Below are 18,473 nucleotides of genomic sequence, written 5' to 3' on the forward strand. Positions count from 1 at the left end.
GGTTGGAGCCAGTTCCGGTCTCTTTCACAGTTCCCAATGTCCCGGAAGCCTCCGTAGCCACGTGACGTCTCTATGGTGGAGTGGGCGGGACCAGGGAGGAAGATGGCGGCGCCCGTAGGTGCCGCTGCGTCCCAGGCTCCCGGGGGTCTTCGGTCCCCAGTGTGTCTCTTGGTGTTGGGAATGGCGGGATCTGGGAAGACCACCTTTGTACAGGTGACGTACGTGGTGCGGGCGTAGCAGATGTGCGCCAGAGGTTGTGGAGGGCCACGAAGAAGGGGAGAGAGGTCTTTCTGAGGAGTTGGAGGGGGCTGGCGCGTGGCTTTTCGGGACCTCCTAGCCCCTCCGGTTCCTTACTCGGCGGAACTTTCTTGGACCCTGGCCTGGGTTGATCAGGTCTCCCTTCTGCGCCACCTCAGTGCATAATTTGGTTCCGCTTACCGCCTCGTAGTGGAATTGTCCCACCGTTAAAACTGCCGACTTTTTGAAGGCAAGCTACAAGTAGCTGGTGATTGGTGCGGTGCTGTAACACAGGCTTTGATGTCGACTGTTAAGGAATTACGTATTTCTTGTGCGTCTGTAGTATTTCAGGTATGGACAGAAAAGAGGTGCTGTCATTAGTCTAACTGAAAGCAACCTCACAGGTTGCTTGACTTGCAAATGTGATTGACTTACACATTTTTAAAATTGAATTCATTGGGTGGCATTGGTTAATAAAATTATATTAGGTTTCAGGTGTACAATTATATAATACATCATTTATATATTGCATAGCGTGTTCGCCACCCCAAGTCAGATCTCCTTCCATCACCATTTATCCCCCCCTTTACCCTTTTCCACCTCCCCCCACCCCCTTTCTATCTGATAATCACCGTACTGTTGTCTGTGTCTGAGGGTTTTTCTTTTGTCGTCGTTTTTTTTTTTTTTTTTTTTTTGCTTAATCCCTTCACCTTTTTCACCCAGGGCCACAACCCTCCTCTCTGATGTCCGTCAGTCTCTTCTCTGAGTATGTTTCTATTTTGTTTAATATGTTCATTAGATTCCACATATAAGTGAAATCATGTGGATCATAAATTCTTAACTGGGCAGGTCTTGGTGGATAGTCACACCCCAGGCATATAACTTCTTTAGTAGGAGGTTTATATTTTCTCTAAGCAAGCTCTTTTCATTGTTTTTTTTGCATCTAGGTTAATACACATTTGAAATGCCTCTCTTTTAAGAGAGCACATAATATCACTAACTACCCTGTGATCCAGTCCCCGCCTTTCTTTTTTCCACTTTACATAATTTTCCTTACGTTACCTCCTGAATTCCAAATGCGTGAAAGAAACTGCAAAACTGTCATTCTCTGGAGCATTTGAAAACTTGCTGCCTGGTAATTGTCATCGTTTGACTCATACACAGGCACTGGGAATACAGTGAAATTGGATTGATGAGGTTCCTGCTTTCTGAACTACTGTTTTATTTGAGGTGATAGGAAAAAACCCACACCAAGCAAGTAAATAAGTGATGGAGAGTAGGGGAGGCTCTGTTAAATGGGTAATAAAGAAAGGTTGCATTTCAACTGAGAGTTGAATGTGGGAGGCGAATGTATCAGATAGAGAAAAAAGTCCTGTGTCCCCGTATCATGTCCTCTCTTCTCACTTGATCCCGTACCCATGTCTCCGCAGAGGCTCACAGGACACCTGCACAGCCAAGGCTCTCCACCTTATGTGATCAACCTGGACCCAGCTGTGCATGAAGTTCCCTTTCCTGCCAATATTGGTGAGTAAACTGTATTGTTCTGTGAAAAGTGCCTCAGAATGGAAAGCCTTCAGCCTGCCAGTTTTCAGTGCTGTCATTATTTCTAAACCACTTTCATTTCTGTTGGATTTGGTAGAATTCCTAAATAGGTTTTTGCCTTATTCATATTTTCTCTTTGTTTATTCCTTTCCCACCCACTCAATGTTATTTCTCCTTTCTGACGCTAGGGTGTCAAGCTATTGTTATGTGGGAAAAGGGAGTGACAGAAAGCTAGTCCTCTCACTTCTAGGCCATAAACCTTCCACCAGGCCCTTACATATACACCTTTCTATTTAGTTTCTTTTCTCAAAGTTTAGTTGGAATATAATGGTTGTGGTGTGGTAGTTCACTTAATGATTTGTAGGAATCTTGCTTCCACTCCCATAGTTACATGGGAAAATGTGTGTGTGTGCATTATTTTGGGGAGAGGTTCCCAGTTGTAAGAGGACTTTGTGGCTGTAAACAATTAAGAATGGATGTGATCTAGTGTCCTGATTTTTGATAGGATTTAAGCTTCCTAATCCTTTCCTAACCTCTTCTTAATCCTGTTAAGATGCTTGCAACCCAAATAAACTAATAAAGGAAGGCCTTGTGTCGAGCAGAGGTCGTTTTGGGAATTTGGGAAAAGTCGGGGGGAGGGAGCGGTATCACTCATCCTCTCACTTAAAGGATGGAATTCTAGTAGTTGATGGGGTAGATTTACAGACTGGTAGATAGGGTTAGTTAGATATTACTAGACAGGTTAATTCCTTTTTAAAAGTTATGTCTGCATTACCTTCAATTAGTAAGAACCCTTTTTTCTTAATTTAGTTCCTTTTCTATGCATGTGGTTAATGACAAGGTATTTAAGTTGCATAAAACTTTTCTCCTTATCTCAGACCTTCTCTACCATAACTTGAGAGCTGCTAGCCTAACATTCTTCATGGGTTACTTGACAGTTATCCTTCGTAAGGACAGAAACCAGTGTAAAGCTGGAGAAGTTAGAAGAGAATCCGAAAAGGCTAGTTTCAGTTTCTTGTTGGTAGAGAAAGCTCAGAGCACCTTTTGTCCTTCCGTTCTTTTCCTCATAGTCTTGCTGCTTTTCCTACCACGATTCAGTGATACTAGTTTAAAAATTTAGAAAACAAGTTTGAAAAGGAACTCATGCCAAGAGAGCAACTTATTTTTTTTCCTTCTGAGGAAGCAGAGATGGTGTGAAAGACCTGTTGGTTTAGGATATTATTGGTGGATTATATTGTTTCTTATGTGTTAAATTCTAATGAAGTCTTCCCCCTTTCCCGCAGATATTCGTGACACTGTGAAGTATAAAGAAGTCATGAAACAGTATCCTTTTTTACATCCTCTTTGGTGTTCACTGGTCTCTGGCTAGTTACTGTGTATTTTTCAGCTTTGAAAGAGTATTTTTGTGTTTCCTTGTGAAATATACAAGCAAAAGCATTTGATTGCTTTAAAGTCATTTTATTAGGAGGATGAAAGATGAGTGTGGGAAGAGGTATTATGGGTGATTAGAAATATTTTGTGAACTTGTGATTTTGGTTTCTTACCATCTTCCCAGACTACGGACTGTCGTAATTAGAGAGCATGGATACTGAGAGTCCAGCTGGTAGTGTGCCTGGGTCCCAGAAGGCAGTATTCTTGGAGGCTCCATCTGTTGGTCGCCACCTCTTCAGCCTGGGAAACCCAGAAATGCGTAGGTTGAGTAGGATCTACTCTTTGTGCATTGCTGTATGAAATGTCCTTTCCCTGTAGGAAAGTCTAGGTAGGAAAGCCAGTTATACTCAGCAGCTTGCTTGATTAGTGAGGATCAGAGCAAAAGTACTGTGTAGATGATCTTGACAGCTAATGCCAGCAGGCTGTCACTGCCCGATGCATCTGTTATGTTTTGATCCCTTTAGTTTCTTCATTTTGCCTGGCCATCCCTAAAACAATAAATAAATGAAGAAGACCTTGATGATAAATGTTTCCTATGAAGTCAAGGCCGTGCATACTAGTTAGGGATTAGCCTGCCAATATCCATTAATGGGCCACTAATGCTGCAGTGTTGTCTGTGTGAATGATGCCCTAGGTATGAACTTTATCGTCTGAATTCATCTATAAGCAATTTAAATCCTCAGCTTAGTGTCCAGATATGGACTTGGGCCCAATGGTGGCATAGTGACCTCACTCAATCTCTTTGCTACCAGATTCGATCAGGTATGTCTGTCTGTTTTTGCTTATCTAGACATGGCTATGTAAAAACCTGTGATTATTAAATGTATTAGCTTGATAACATTGGGGCAGAAGAGCAATAAACCTGGGTATAAATATAGAAAATAAGTAGGCATTTTGGTAGACAGAAGTAGGCAACGAGAGGATGATCCGTTTTGTGAACGCTTCATGTTGAGTGTTTGCGACGGCCAATCAAACAGAAATCCAGGAGATGGGGGTTCATTTTTGGGGTGCAGTGTTACCTGAGGATGGAGTAGGGGTTGAGGGGTGAGATGGGCAGCCATGGAAGGGAAAAATAATGGGGCTTTTACCTTGTGACAAATCAGCCATCACTGAGGTTTTCTTGTCACCTTCTTCTGTAAGAGTGCTTTTAAATGGTTTTTCTCTTACGCTGATGGCACTCTATGAGACAAGCTGTTAACATTTTGCTGAAGCATCAGGAGAAGTGACTTGACCGGGACAGATCAAGTCTTCAGCTTCCCAGACCCTTGCCTGGTGCTCCAGGGTGCTGCCATGCTGCTGCTGTGGCTGAGGTTCTTTGGTTCCGTGACTCATTAGTGGGTGTCCTGAGGCTGAGAGCACAGAGAATCAGTAGTTGACGATACCTCTGAGGCAAGCCACCTGGAAAGGGCCCTGTGATTTTATGCTGAAATTGAGACCTGTTATAATTGGCATCTTTTTCTTTTAGGTGATGAAATTTATTGAGAAAGCCCAGAACATGTCTAAGTAAGTGATTTCAGTTTAGTACCTGTTTTTCATTCCTGACACATTTCTAGGCTTTTTTGGGAGATTTTGGGATAGCATCAAGTTTTGAAATGGTGTAGACTGGGATGAAACTGTCAGAAGTGAAAAAAGGCAAGGAACAAAATCATTAAGATGCTATACAGTCTAGCAGTCAATTTAATAGTGGCCCAGCCCGAGTCACTTTGGTATATGCCTGTTAGGAGACACTTTGAAACTTTGTCCAAGTTCAGTTGTCTGTCTGTGTTCTCTTGGGAAACCACACTTGCTGGCCTTACAGTCTCTGAAACGCCTTTCTACCCCTTGTTTAAAGGAATATAATTTACATAAATCAGGATGATTGTTTTTTAGTTTTAAAAGTATCAAAATATAAAATAAAATTATCCACGGTTAACTGTTAACGTTTGCTTTTTTTAAAAAATTATTTTTTAACTTTTTAAAAATTGTTCAAGTACAATTTTCTGCCTTTTCCCCCCACCCCTCCCCACCCCACCACCCCAATTTATGTATTTTTAGAGAGAGTAGGGAGAGAGAAAGAGAGAAACATCGATCAGCTGCCGCTTGTATGCACCCACAGTGGGTACTGAACCTGCAGCCCAGGCATGTGCCCTGACTAGGAATTGAACCGGTGACCTTTCATTTTTCAGGATGACGTCCAATCCACTGAGCCGCACCAGACAGGGCAATAAGTTTGCTGTTTTAAAAAAGAAAGATAACTCAATCATTTTGTAAAAAAGAATATATGCTCATTTTAAGGAATTCAAACTATGTAATATGCAAACAGTAAAGTTATCACCCACTAGGTTCCCACCAGAAATGACTGTAATTGTTCTTACTGTTGGTGACTGCCATGCGACATGTTTCTATGCTCATGTCCGTAGAAGGATGGACGGACAAGGTATTTGACAAAATGGGGTCCCACTAGAGGTGACTTTAAAAAACGTTTCTTGAGATACAAATTCACATATCATAAAGTATACTTCTTTAATTTGTACAGTTTAGTGGTTTTTAGTGTATTGATTCCTACTATTTAATTTCAGAACATTTTCACTATCCCCAAAGAAACCCCGTACATGTTGGCAGTCATTCCCTGTTCTGCCTTTTCCCCAGCTCCTGTGTACATGCTCACCAGCAGTGCGTAAGGGTTCCCGTTTCTCTACATCCATGCCAGTACCTGTTATGTCTTTGTTTTGGATTATAGCCAACTTTGTGGGTGTGAGGTGGTATTGCATTGTTATTTTGATTTGTATTCCCTCAGTGATTAATGGTGTTGAGCATCATTGCATGTACTTACTGGCCATTGCTATGAATTTGGAGAAGTGTCCATTCACATTTTTGCTCATTTTTAAAAACAGCTTTATTGATGAAAAATAGGCAAAGGACCTGAACAGACACTTCTCCAAGGGGAACATACAGAGGGCCCAGAGAAATATGAAAGGATGCTCAGCTTCACTAGTCATCAGGGAGATGCAGATTAAAACCACAATGAGATACCACTTCACGCCAGTCAGAATGGCCATCGTCAACAAATCAACAAGCAACAAGTGTTGGCGAGGCTATAGAGAAAAGGGAAGCCTAATACACTGTTGGTGGGAACGCAGCCTGGTGCAGCCACTGTGGAAAACAGTATGAAGTTTCTTCAGAAAACTAAAGGTGGAACTGCCTTTTGACCTGGCAGTTCCACTGCTGGGATTATACCCTTAGAATCCTGAAACACCAATTCAAAAGAACCTATACACCCCAATGTTCATTGCAGCATTATTTACAATAGCCAAGTGCTGGAAGCAACCTAAAGTGTCCATCAGTAAATGAGGGGATCAAAAAACTGTGGTACATTTACACAATGGAATATTACACAGCAGAATCGTGCAACCACACCAGTCAGTTTTAGGTCATTTTCATCACCTCGAGAAGAAACACTGTGTGTGTTAGCTGTCACTCCCCGTCCCGCCATTCCTCCTTCTCTTCCACCTTTCCCTTCCCCGCCCCTGAGCAACCAGGTGCTTTCCTACGAGATTCACATTCTGGTTTTGCTTGGCTTGTTTTTTAAGAAAATTTTTTTTATATTTTAATTTTAATTTTTTAAAATTGATTTTAGAAAGAGAGGGAAGAGACGGGTGGTGGGGGACATATTGATTGATTTGTTGTTCTACTTATTTTTGCATTGATTGATTGATTGATTTTTTTAAAGATTTTATTTATTTTAGAGAGAGGGGAAGGAAGGGAGAAGGAGGGGGAGAGAAACATGATGTGTGAGAGAAACATAGATTGGTTGCCTCTTGCACACCCCCAACCGGGAACCTGGCCCACAACCCAGGTATGTGCCCTGACCGGGAATCGAATTGGTGACCTTTTGGTTCACAGGCTGGTGCTCAGTGCACTGAGCCACACCAGCCAGGGCCATTGGTTGATCTTGTATGTGCTCTGACCACAGCCTTGGCATATCAAGATGATGCTCTCATCAGCTGAGCTAACCGACCAGAGCTAATGCTTATCTCATTTTTTTTAATAGATAGGGAGCTCTCCAGGTTATCTCTTGGTTCTTTTTTTTTTAAAGATTTTATTTATTTATTTTTAGAGAGGGAAGGGAGGGAGAAAGAGAGAGAAACATCAATGTGCGGTTGCTGGGGGTCATGGCCTGCAACCCAGGTATGTACCCTGACTGGGAATCGAACCTGCAACACTTTGGTTCACAGCCTGTGCTCAATCCACTGAGCTATGTCAGCCAGGGCTCATTTTTAATGTGATGTTTCTATAACTGTTGCAGCGTCCTCTGTGATCATTTGTAGAAATGTATGGACTGCTGTTCTTATCTACTAGCATGAATATTGGACATGAACAAAGCCTGAGGGAATGTGGTATGCGTTTTAAAGGCAATGGGAGGACAGTAGACTCAACAGTGTGAAGAGGTTATTCAGGTCTTGGATAACTAGGTGATTGGTGTTTTGCATGATGGAATATTTTCAGCGTTGGCCAAGTATAATACTTCTTTAATGGTCTTACTTGTCACAGGTACGTGTTGATTGACACGCCTGGGCAGATCGAAGTATTCACCTGGTCAGCTTCAGGGACAATCATCACTGAGGCCCTGGTGAGCGCTGTGGGGCTTGTTTCTGAGAGCTAGGCTGGATGAGCATCCCTTCCTTGCCTGCGACCTCATGTGGGAGGGAGTTAGAGAAGTTCTGTAAACCCTGTCTCAAGTGATTCTCCCTTGCTAATAAAGGTCAGAAAAGTCTGGGGACAGGACATGAGCCCCCTTGCCAAGGCTTTGCTTGTTTTGTGGCTTTAGGCATCCTCATTTCCAACGATTGTCATTTATGTAATGGACACATCGAGGAGTACCAACCCAGTGACCTTCATGTCCAATATGCTCTACGCCTGCAGGTAATTGATTATTGGTGGGCATGATACCACATCAAAGTATGAGGCCTCCTCTTCTTTCAGTCCTGAGTGCTTTCCCCTAGATCTGTGCTCAGTCAGGTTTGCCACTCAGTATAGTGGTTGCGAGTAGGAGTGGGGTCAGAAGAGAAGGAGGTGCGTGGGCTGTTGGCATTCTCTGTCAGCAGCTTCTCACCTTCCTCCCTCGCTACCGAAAGAGGTGGTGGATGAATACGAGTCTTCTGGTAGTTGTTCCCGGCTCAGTGAAACTGCAGTCTGAAGAGAACAGCACTCCTTTTCTGTGTTGCGATAGGTAGAATGAAATTATAACATGAGGAGAAACTGTGAATAAAAAGAGTTACCATAATTCTAAAGCACACAGGTTTGCCCCAAGTGTGGTGCCGTTAGGAGAGGAAGAACTTGCTTCACTGGGGTATGTCAGTGTGTCGGACCTGGGAGCCAGGCGCGCCGTCGTCACAGCGGAGAGAGTTGGATTTCGGAGGGACACCAAAGCCCTCACCAATACTCATCCCTCCTAATATGACTAGGAATGTCTCTTCTTATTAGATGGGAGAAATCCTAGTCCATTTTTGTGTTAAGTATGAAAAGACCAGTATTTGGTAAAAATAAACAACCAAACAAAAAACCACACACAAACACATGGGAACCTGGTTCAGTAGCAAAGCATTATTACTGACAGAGAGAAGGGAGAGTGTGTGTGTGTGTGTGTGTGTGTGTGTGGTGTGTTTGATGGCAGTTGTGGTTTTCCTCTTGGGAGAGGAAAGTCTTATTTGTGAGAGTGGATACCTTATACTGAGAGCCTGAGTTCATTCCCCTTCTTTTTACTCAGTTCCAACAGACTGGGTAAATAAGAGCTGAAGTTTTTTTTTTTTTTTTTTTTTTTTTTTTTTTTTTTTTTTTTTTACTAATAATGTCTTAATGTTTGATTTTCAGCATCTTGTATAAAACCAAGCTTCCTTTCATTGTGGTTATGAATAAAGTAAGTAAATCCTTACTGTTGTGATTCAATACTGTATTTCTTGTTCATCAGAACTTTGTGTTAGTGGAAGATTTGGAACAGGCGGGAAGGATTATTTCAGATGCTAGAGAGCAGATTAAGCTCCACCAGAACTGTCATGGGCACTCCTAGGAAGAAGATGCGTCCAGATTCAATATTTATCACTGACTCTTATGCACAAGTTATTTTAGCCTAGCAAGAGCAGCCTCTCAACCATAGTGTGTAAATTGTCCCTCAGAATCAAGATTGTGGGGGGTGGGGGGAGGGATGGGACGGCTAGTCTATTAGAAGTGGCAAACTGAAAAAAAAAAAAACCCCCAAAACCCAAAACTTCCCTCCTGGTTGATAGCTAGGATACAGCAGACCACTTGACTTCAGAACTTAGAATGTGCTGGCATCCACTGTGGTCGTACCCACTCAGCAGTGGATGCAGGGTCTGCTTCACCCAGGAGAACACATACCTTCGTTTCATTATTTACACCACACAGGGATCTTGGTTCTTTGGCACGTTTCAGTGGAAAAGGAACTGGGGGAAGCAGAGAAAGAAAATACGAATAATTGCTTTTTGCTGTCACCACTTAATTAAAAATTTGGGGGGTGTCGTTTGCTGTCTGTACTCATCTCTGGTTGCTCATAGTTGGCTTCTCTCTGGAGCAGACTGACATCATTGATCACAGCTTTGCAGTGGAGTGGATGCAAGATTTTGAGGCTTTCCAAGATGCCTTGAATCAGGAGACTACATACGTCAGTAACCTGACCCGTTCGATGAGCTTGGTGTTGGATGAATTTTACAGCTCACTCAGGGTAAACGTTCTTCTCTGCTTACACTGATAGTCCTTCCAGAAAACCTCTCAACGCCCACGGCTGGCTTTGAACCCATCTCAGGAAGGGAGTTCATTACCTTCTAAAAAGTAAATTTTAAAGCATTCACTTACTAAAAGCTGGAGGTGTAAAAGATAAATTAGAGACCCTGCTGTCAGAGAGTTTATGGCCTAGCTAGGAGAGAAGGCCGCACACAGACCTGAAACAGACGCTGTGTCGGGGTGCGTGCCTGACGAAAGGCGGGCAGTTGGGATGGTGAGGGGCAGGTCCTGCCTTTGAAATGAGAGCCTTCAGTCGATGGGGGATATAGCGTTGAGGCATGCTTTGAAGGAAGGGTAAGATGTGTATAAACAAAGGGGGTATGTGTGGCAGGGGTTATGTTAATTGTCCAAATAAAGACACTGAGAGACTAATTTTCATAGAGAATAGCCAGTAGTTTGATGTGATAGAGAACAGACAAAAAGTCCTACTACTTACTGCGTCCTAATCATCTTCGTTGTTCAGTTCTCTGTTCTGCATAGACTTACCTCCATCACTGTTTAGTAGGTGTGCTGCTTTGGGCCGGCCAGAAAGTCTGTATGGTTTTTTCTGTAAAATAAAAGACCCATTTTTCATTTTCACCAGTAACTTTATTGATTTGGACATTGTGAGTATGTCGGTTATCTCCCATGTGGTAGAACATTCATTGTTCTCAGTTAGTGTCTTGATTTGATTGCTGTCAGCTTCAATTGGTCTGCCCGACTGGAGCATCATCCAGTGAGAAATGTCCAGCATGAAGCTTTGCAGACTCCTTTTGATAAAGTTAGTCACAGCACCTTCTCCATACACTGCACAAACCTTTTTTTGCATTTCAATTATGTTTTTACCTTTTCTGGCATAATAAAACATAATATGCCAAAAATGTTGCATATCACCTTCCATCTTCAATATTAAAATGGCTAACCAACAATTCACCAATTTTGATAGTTTTTTTAATGCATGCTGATATGACAGGTGTCACAGTACAGTCTAGCAAAATTGTTTTGAATGAAGTTAAAGACAGCTAAGCGCTACTAGAGCCATTTTATGGGAAAAACCAAATGAACTTTTTGGCCAACCCAATATTAGCTTTACAAGGTCTGTCCAGAAAAAGTCTAGCCATTGTTAATATAACAAGAACAGTTTGCGTAACATTGATGTAACCTGGCAGCCAAGGAGAGTGGACTGGAATGCAAACGCATGAACAATAACAACTTCACTGTACTAATCAGTGGTGGCGGTAGATGCCGTTGAGTGAGCATGTGTACTATGTGGCTGTCGCATTCAAAGTGACTGAGTAGACAATGAATCTGCATCAAGTTAAGCTTGAACATTCGTCCACGGACACTATTCAGATGATTCAGAAGGCCACAGCTATGGGCAACCTGCGATTGGCAGCTTCATCACGACAACACGCCTGCTCTTGCATCGTGCAGTTTTTTGGCAAAACATCAAATCATCCAGGTGACTGAACCCCAATACAGGCCAGATCTGGCGCCCTATGACTTTTGGCTTTGCCCAAAACTAAAATCACCTTTGAAAGGGAAGATATTTCAGACTATCAGTGAGATTTGGGAAAATACAACAGGGCAACTGGCGGTGCCTGGGAGACTGTGTGAGGTCTCAAGGTGCCTACTTCTGAGGGTGCTGAGGTGTCATTGTTCTAATGTAATGTTTCCTGTGTCTTGTATCTTTAATAAATATTTCTATTTTTCATAAAACATGGCCGGAATACCTTCTGGACAGACCTTGTACTTGTTGCCAGAGACTTTCTAGAGTAACTAAACTTCTTTTATGAAGATTTTATGAGACTTGAAGAAAATAGTGTACACTGTTAAAAACACACTTGTTTCCTCAATGGCGTTCCTGTTGCCTTTGTCAGGTGGTGGGCGTGTCTGCCGTGCTGGGCACGGGCTTAGATGAACTCTTCGCGCAAGTCACCAGTGCTGCGGAGGAGTATGAAAGGTGAGACGAAGGAACATCCTGTTGTTGCTACTCTCAGTAACCCACAGTTCCGCTATGATAACCAGTTTTGCCAGGCAAAGTTGTTTGGTTTTCATAGTGTACCTATTGTATTTGGCATGAATATGTACATTGGCTGTGGCCGCACTTAGGCGTAACACGTCTCCATTAACTTTCAAAAAAAGTGGGTATAAAATCTTCACTGCATTGAATGATTAAGAGCAGGAGTTGTGAGACTTTTTGTAAAAAGCCAGGTAATAACTACTCTGGGCTTTGTGGGCCGTGTGACCTGTCGCAGCTGCTCAGTGCCTCCCTTGTGGCCCAGAGGCATCCACGGACAGTCTGCAAATGAGTGAGTGTGCTGCGTTCCAGTAAAACTTCACTCACGAAGGTAGGCGGGGGCTTCGCTGGGCCCGTTGGCCGCATTGCTCATCCCCGATTAAGAACATAGACTTTGGAGTCGGACAGGTATGAATTGTATTTCTGTTTCCTCCACCTAGTAGACAAGTGACCCTAGCAAGTTTTCCTCATTTCTAGAGCAGAGACAGTAGCATTTATTGCCAAGGTCACTGTGAGGATTATTGGAGACGGCACCTGGGGTGTCCAGCGCAGTTGCCGACACGTTGTAAACACATTTGATATTAAATGGCTGTCACAGCTGTTGTCACGATCGGTGCTGGAGTTGCACTTACCTGAGGGAAGGTGGAGGCGGAGCACGCAGATGCTCCCGCAGGCCTGTAGCCTGCTGGCTGCATCTCAGTGTGCTCCTTGGCTTCGTGCTTATTAGCAAGATGCTAACAACCACATTGTGATTTTCAGGCACATTTTAATTTTGATTCATCAGATGTGGGTTTTGTGTGTGTGTGTGTGTGATCAGAGCCTCAGTTGAGACTCTATTTTGTATCCTCATTGTTGCCCTGATGAACCACATAAGTTTATACTGGGCTTCCTGAACCCAACAGACAGAGCCTCCTTCACTCAGGTGTCTCAGCTGTTTGTCCACATGAGTGATAAGCTCATCAGTCGTGGTCTCTATAGCAGGGCTGTCAAACTGATTTTCACCAGGGACCACTTCAGCCTCTTGGGTGCCTTCAGAGGGCCGAATGTAATTTTCGGGCTGTAGGAATGTAACTGCTCCTTAGCTGGTGGTTAGGAGCTTGGTGCTGCCGCCAGGTAGTAACAAGGCAAGAGGCTGGATAAAACAAAGTGGGGATTCGGCCCACAGGCCCTGTGTTTGCCACCTGTGCTCTAGAGTTAATCTCTCCAGCTTGGCAGTCAGATGTTTTTCTTTTCTCTAGTTTCAGGGTGAGGACAGGCACCTTGGCTCTCAATTCCACAGGGACAGAATTTCAGCAACACTTGTTGTGCCTGACGTTCAGTGAAGTGAGGTCTTTTTTTATTGTCAGAGTCCTAGGAAAACGGAAGTGATGTGGGGGCAGGCAGGAAAGGTTATTAAGCACAGGAATTCAGAAAGTGTTTCTCTTCCAGGGAGTATCGTCCTGAGTATGAACGTCTGAAGAAGTCACTGGTAAGAGAGGAAGCTGTTTGTATTTTTTAGGTCCACTGAAAAAACAACCTCAAACCTCCTTCATCACTACTTTTGTTTTGGCTGTTGGGGTGTCTTTTAGATACTTGTTAATTTAAATTTGTAAATTTCTGTGTGTGCTGTCTGTGTACAGAAAGACCCCTTAATTATTTTTCTTTTCTTTACCTGAAGTCTTAAAAATCAGATTTTTCCTGTTACATGTGCTAAGCCCTTATTGTGCCCCACCCCACTTCTATTCCAAGGGCCACTTAAAGGCTAGTTGTAGAATTTTGTTTAGGAACGGAGAGGTGGTTCACAATTCCTGTCCCAGCTGGTCGGGCGTCCCGTTCCCATCAGCCGCACTGCCTCCACGTCACCGAGCCTTCCTGCCGTGTCTGCCTGAGGGGCCTTTCCATGTGCTTTCTGTCCAGTTCCTGAAACTTCGGTTCCATCTCCAGGGCCCTGCAGCTTGAGCTATGAATCTGGGCCCGCATTGCTCAGTGTTCCTGCCCCCGGGCCAGCCCTTACCTGCCCAGTGCCTCAGTGTTTGTGTGATAGGTCATCTCCAGTTAGAAGTCGGGCGTGTAACCAGGGGCTCCTTTTTGACTCTGATGGTATTTTTTCTGCATCTAGGCCGGTGCGCAGAGCCAGCAGCAGAAAGAACAACTGGAACGCCTTCGGAAGGACATGGGCTCCATAGCCTTGGACACGGGAGCTGCTGCTGGTACGGAGGGTCTTGGCATCAGGAGCCCAAAGGGTCGCAGTACTTCCGCTCAGCAGGGAGATGCTTAACATGTTAGAGAGGAAAGGGGGAGGAGGGATGTTTTCCTTATGCATGGTTTGCATATTTCTTGTTAAATTTATTCCAAGGATTTTTCTTCATTGCTACTGTTGAAAATGGGCTTTTCTGAACCATTACATCTTCTAACTTATTATGTTTGTATATATGAAGGCTTTTGATTTTTGTACATTAGTCTTTTTATTTTGTTACTTTACGACTTTTTATATTGTTTGAGTTTTGTCATTGATTCTCTAGGGATTTCTGGGTTGGTGCTCCTAGTTAAATGTGCATACTCCCAGCCGTCCACGCTCATTGGTGGACTGGCCTTTAGAGGACTGAAGTTCTATTCATGGAAGCTGTTGCTGAGCACCTGGCAGAGAACGGCAAAGCTGCTTGGGGGAGGTGGTGCTGGAAGTGGGCGGGGCTGACCAGTCACATGAACTTGCCCGTGCATCCCTGTTGTACAGCTCAGCCACGTAAAGTTCCCTGTGCTCAGGTCTTTGGAATCTCTCATGGATACATGAAGTGGCAACTGTTACATCTGCTTTTGCAAAGGGTCTGCTGCACTCAGATAACCTGTTAAAGCTTGGGGGAGTTTCGGTAAATGACTTGAAGAAGATCACAAATATAGTTGTGTAATTCTTAGTTTTGCACAGAATGAAGCGTGGACTGGCATGTCGCCCTGCCATCATCCTTTCTCAGGGCCACAGGCCCCCTTGAGATTTGCGCCCCTTGATGTTGCTGCCCTCTGCCACCCTGTTCCCCGCCTGACCTGTCAGGCCCCTGTGGAGAGAGTGGTCGTGTCTTCCCGTGGCTTCGGGTTGGGTGCATGGTTTTAGGTTCTCACAGAGCCCAGCCCCTGCAGGCTGACCCCCTGCCTAGGAATGGCCCGATTTTCCTGGTTAGCGCGCTCAGCCCTGTTCAGTTTCCCTGAGGAGAGAATTCGCCTCTGTTACGGTATTCAGTGTCCACTTTCCCCTTCCTTTTACTTTTGAATAATACCCTGGCTCATCTGCTCTAGATCGTTTCAGCCTGTGCTCTCTTCAGATCCTGTCAGAACGTAATTCCCACCAGGCAGCTTCCTCGGTGCCCCACACTCAGCTGGACACCCCCCGTCTCCCCGCACTGTGCGTCTGCCAGATGTCTTTAGCCTTCATGAGAAGCCATAGTCTTTTCCAAGCTGTGAGCTGTTGAAAACAAATGGCCTTCCTGGTGAGACAGGCTACTTGAGGATTACTTTCCCCGGTTCAAAAACGAGAGCTCTCGAGTTACTGGGATAGCGAAAGCGCCCTGTGAACTGTAGAGACGTTGAGCGGCACCAGCCCTGACGTTCAGGAGAAGCAGGACCCTGCCTTTGTCAGGACCGCTTTCCCCCACCGAATTGCAAACCACGGTTACTTCCTGCCTCAGAGCCGCCTCGCTGAGGCGGCCTGTGTTCATGACGTGCCGCGGGCCTTTCCTCTGCAGGCAGCGCCCCTCCTGCGCGGGACCCTTCCGACTTGATCCTGACGCGGGGAACCCTGGAGGAAGAGGATGAGGAAGCAGACAGCGACACTGACGACATTGACCACAGAGGTGAGCGGAGGCTGGGGAGGCTCATGAGCACAGACTAGCGGCGTATCCTCACGTGGCGTGGTTGGGAGCTTCTCGCTGAGAGAGGACATTAAGTGTGGAGCAAGTCGTAGGCGGAGGGCGAGCTGGCAAAGGAGACAGCACCGGGAAGGAGTTCCATGTCCCACGGGTTCCTGGCTTCCTACCGAGTGGTTGATACTGAGCCGGTCACAGGCCTTTTATTAGTCTGCGTTCCCATCCCTAGGCCCTAACTCAGTGTGAGGAGTCGGGGGTCTGGTTTATTGTGCTTGTTGTCTCGGGAACACACAAGGAGGCCGCAGCAGAGCTAAACTGGTCGGAAGGGACTGTAACACGGTGGGGATGGAACGGCTCTGGAAACCCGAAGGGTCAGCTTGGCGACGCTTTGTGGACTAGGGGCAGAACTGTTCCCTGTGACCACCCTTTTAGGTTCTAGCTGCGGCCACGCGCAGACCTCTCTGTACTCCAAGGTGCTGGATGCTCACGTGTGAAGTGCCTCATTTAATCAGATTTATTGAAATGTAATTTACAGAGTAAAACCCACCTTTTAAAAGTTTATGGTTCGATGAATTTTAACACACACACACACAGTCTTGTAACCATCTCATAATCAAAATACCGAACACTTCAGTCTCCCCAAAAGTTCCCTCATGCCTGTTTTTTTCCAGTTTCTTCCTGTGTACCAGGTTCCTGCCAATCACTGATCTGATTACTGTTCCTATAGTTTGTGTTTCCAGAATGTCATGTGATGGGAAACACAGTATTTAACTTGCATCGACTTCTTTCACTCAGTGTAGTGCATCTGTGACCCACCCTTGTTGTTGATGTATCAGTAGTGGTTTTTATCGTTGAGTAATATTCCATCATTTGGACGTACCACCATTGGTTTATGCATTCACCAGCTGATCGACATTGGGGTTGTCTCCAGATTTTAGCCATTGTAAATAAAGCTGCTGTTAACATTCATTAATAGGTCTTTGGGCATACGCTCTCATTTCCCTTGGATAAAAATACATAGGAGTGGGACCTCATTTTAGTTACGTTAGGAGGAAGGTTTTCTCCTCACTCACAGTTCAAAGAAATGGTACCTTTTTGTAACACGGTAGGTAGAGCAAGCTCCGAGAGATTTCCCTCCCTGGGAGAAGGGAGCGCCTGTTCCTTAGGAGTAGAGTGCTGTGTCTGGTGGGGGGTGGGTGCAGCTCCAATCTGCCTGGCTGATGGGAGAGTTGAAGAACTGTTGACCTTCTCATTTTCCTTGCAGTTACCGAGGAAAGCCACGAAGAGCCAGCATTCCAGAATTTTATGCAAGAATCAATGGCACAGTACTGGAAGAAAAACAGCAAATAGTTTCTGGAAGTCCAAAATTTGGAACTCTGTGGAGGAACTAGCCTTACCTCTGGTCGGGGTTACTATAAAGAACAGTTCTGTTCAGAATAGCAGTTTCTTTTATTAGGGAAATCTCCTGACTTCGATGAAGCCCGGAGGATAAGACATTTGCACCCGGCGGGTAGAAGCCAGTTCCCCTTGGCCTTTTCCTTGGTTGTTTGCAAGGAAGGGCATTCCATTCTTGGATGCGGGTATTCCTTCAGGCATAAAACTTCGTGTTTTCTCATGTGAACTCAAGTGCTTGCTGCTGACGGGTGGAATAGGGAACATACTGTTGTTCACTTCAGATCTCTGGTGTTAGGCTGGATCTGCAGCCTCTGTTTCCCCAGCATCTGGCCCCTGAGCCACGAGCTCCCCTCCTTTTAGCAGAAGGGGACAGGGGACACAGGAGCCTGCCTGTAGAGCGGCAACCAGTCGGTGTTGGTGTGAAGTGTGCCTCATGCTTGGTAGCTCATTACAGGGAACCTGGTTTGTTGAAGAAAGTGGGCAAAACATATAAATAATAAATAAGAATCCTGCTTTCATTGGTGACTTGGATAGAGTTTTTAATTTTAACTTTGTTCTAAGCCTGCCTGTCATACTTTTGAATAAGAAATACATACAATCACAAATAGATTCTCTTCTCTTCATCAGAGACGTTTAAAGCCACATGTCCAAACCTCTCAGTAAGGAGATGTTTACTACAGTTTCCTCTCTCCACACACTAGCAACCAGGTGTAGGGCCAGGCCCTATTTATATTGTGCTTTGAACTTAATGGAAAGTATCCTTGGTGATTCGCTCAGAGGTCATAGGTGTGGGTCATATGGACATTGCACATACAGTGACCACAGTGAGGGTTTACCCTGCCTTCATTCTTCCCAGTACCTTAAAATGCAGTACCTTTCTCGTAAGGAGTTCTCTCACTGTGTAATCTGTTCCAGTGGTTCTCCAAGTGTGGTCGCTGCAGCAGAAGCATAAGCTTCTCCTGGGACATTGGTAGGAACGGGACACTGAAGACCTGAATCAGAAATGGTGGGCCCCGCAGTCTGTTGGGATCGCTGCTCTAACTCAAACAGCCTGGGACCGGTCCGGGCCAGCTGAACCTTGGCACTCGGTCCTCGTGTGACCTGCTCCATCAAGAGTACCCTAACTTCCACCATCTGGTGCCTGTTACCCAATTCAAACATTCTGAAAATAAAAGTATTTTATTTTACCATGAAGTATTTCAATATTCTATACCTAGTGGGAACCACTGGTCTGAAAATGTGAACCTGTTCTAGAGGAA

At 44.7% G+C, this 18,473-nt stretch overlaps 1 protein-coding gene across 1 annotated transcript; it reads left to right on the forward strand.

Annotated features, from left to right (window-relative positions):
• The first annotated feature begins 65 nt into the window (after positions 1–65).
• On the forward strand, positions 66–18,378 carry GPN1 (GPN-loop GTPase 1). Its single transcript, XM_028515538.2, has 14 exons — positions 66–213; positions 1,668–1,761; positions 3,063–3,102; positions 3,906–3,972; positions 4,676–4,713; positions 7,741–7,819; positions 8,018–8,112; positions 9,061–9,106; positions 9,782–9,928; positions 11,847–11,929; positions 13,415–13,454; positions 14,085–14,175; positions 15,700–15,807; positions 17,084–18,378. Exons 1-14 carry the CDS (start codon positions 73–75, stop codon positions 17,167–17,169), a joined length of 1,155 nt encoding a protein of 384 aa, XP_028371339.2. The 5' UTR covers positions 66–72; the 3' UTR covers positions 17,170–18,378.
• Positions 18,379–18,473: the final 95 nt, after the last annotated feature.

Source organism: Phyllostomus discolor, chromosome 6, assembly GCF_004126475.2.
Source record: "Phyllostomus discolor isolate MPI-MPIP mPhyDis1 chromosome 6, mPhyDis1.pri.v3, whole genome shotgun sequence".
In the NCBI taxonomy this organism is placed as follows: domain Eukaryota; kingdom Metazoa; phylum Chordata; class Mammalia; order Chiroptera; family Phyllostomidae; genus Phyllostomus; species Phyllostomus discolor.

Excerpts from the sequence above, each read along its gene's own strand:
- GPN1 (XM_028515538.2), top strand. The coding sequence starts at position 73 with ATGGTGGAGTGGGCGGGACCAGGGAGGAAGATGGCGGCGCCCGTAGGT. Across the intron at positions 214-1,667 it reads GGAAGACCACCTTTGTACAG|AGGCTCACAGGACACCTGCA; the intron begins GTGACGTACGTG and ends ATGTCTCCGCAG. Across the intron at positions 3,973-4,675 it reads TTGCTACCAGATTCGATCAG|GTGATGAAATTTATTGAGAA; the intron begins GTATGTCTGTCT and ends TTTTTCTTTTAG.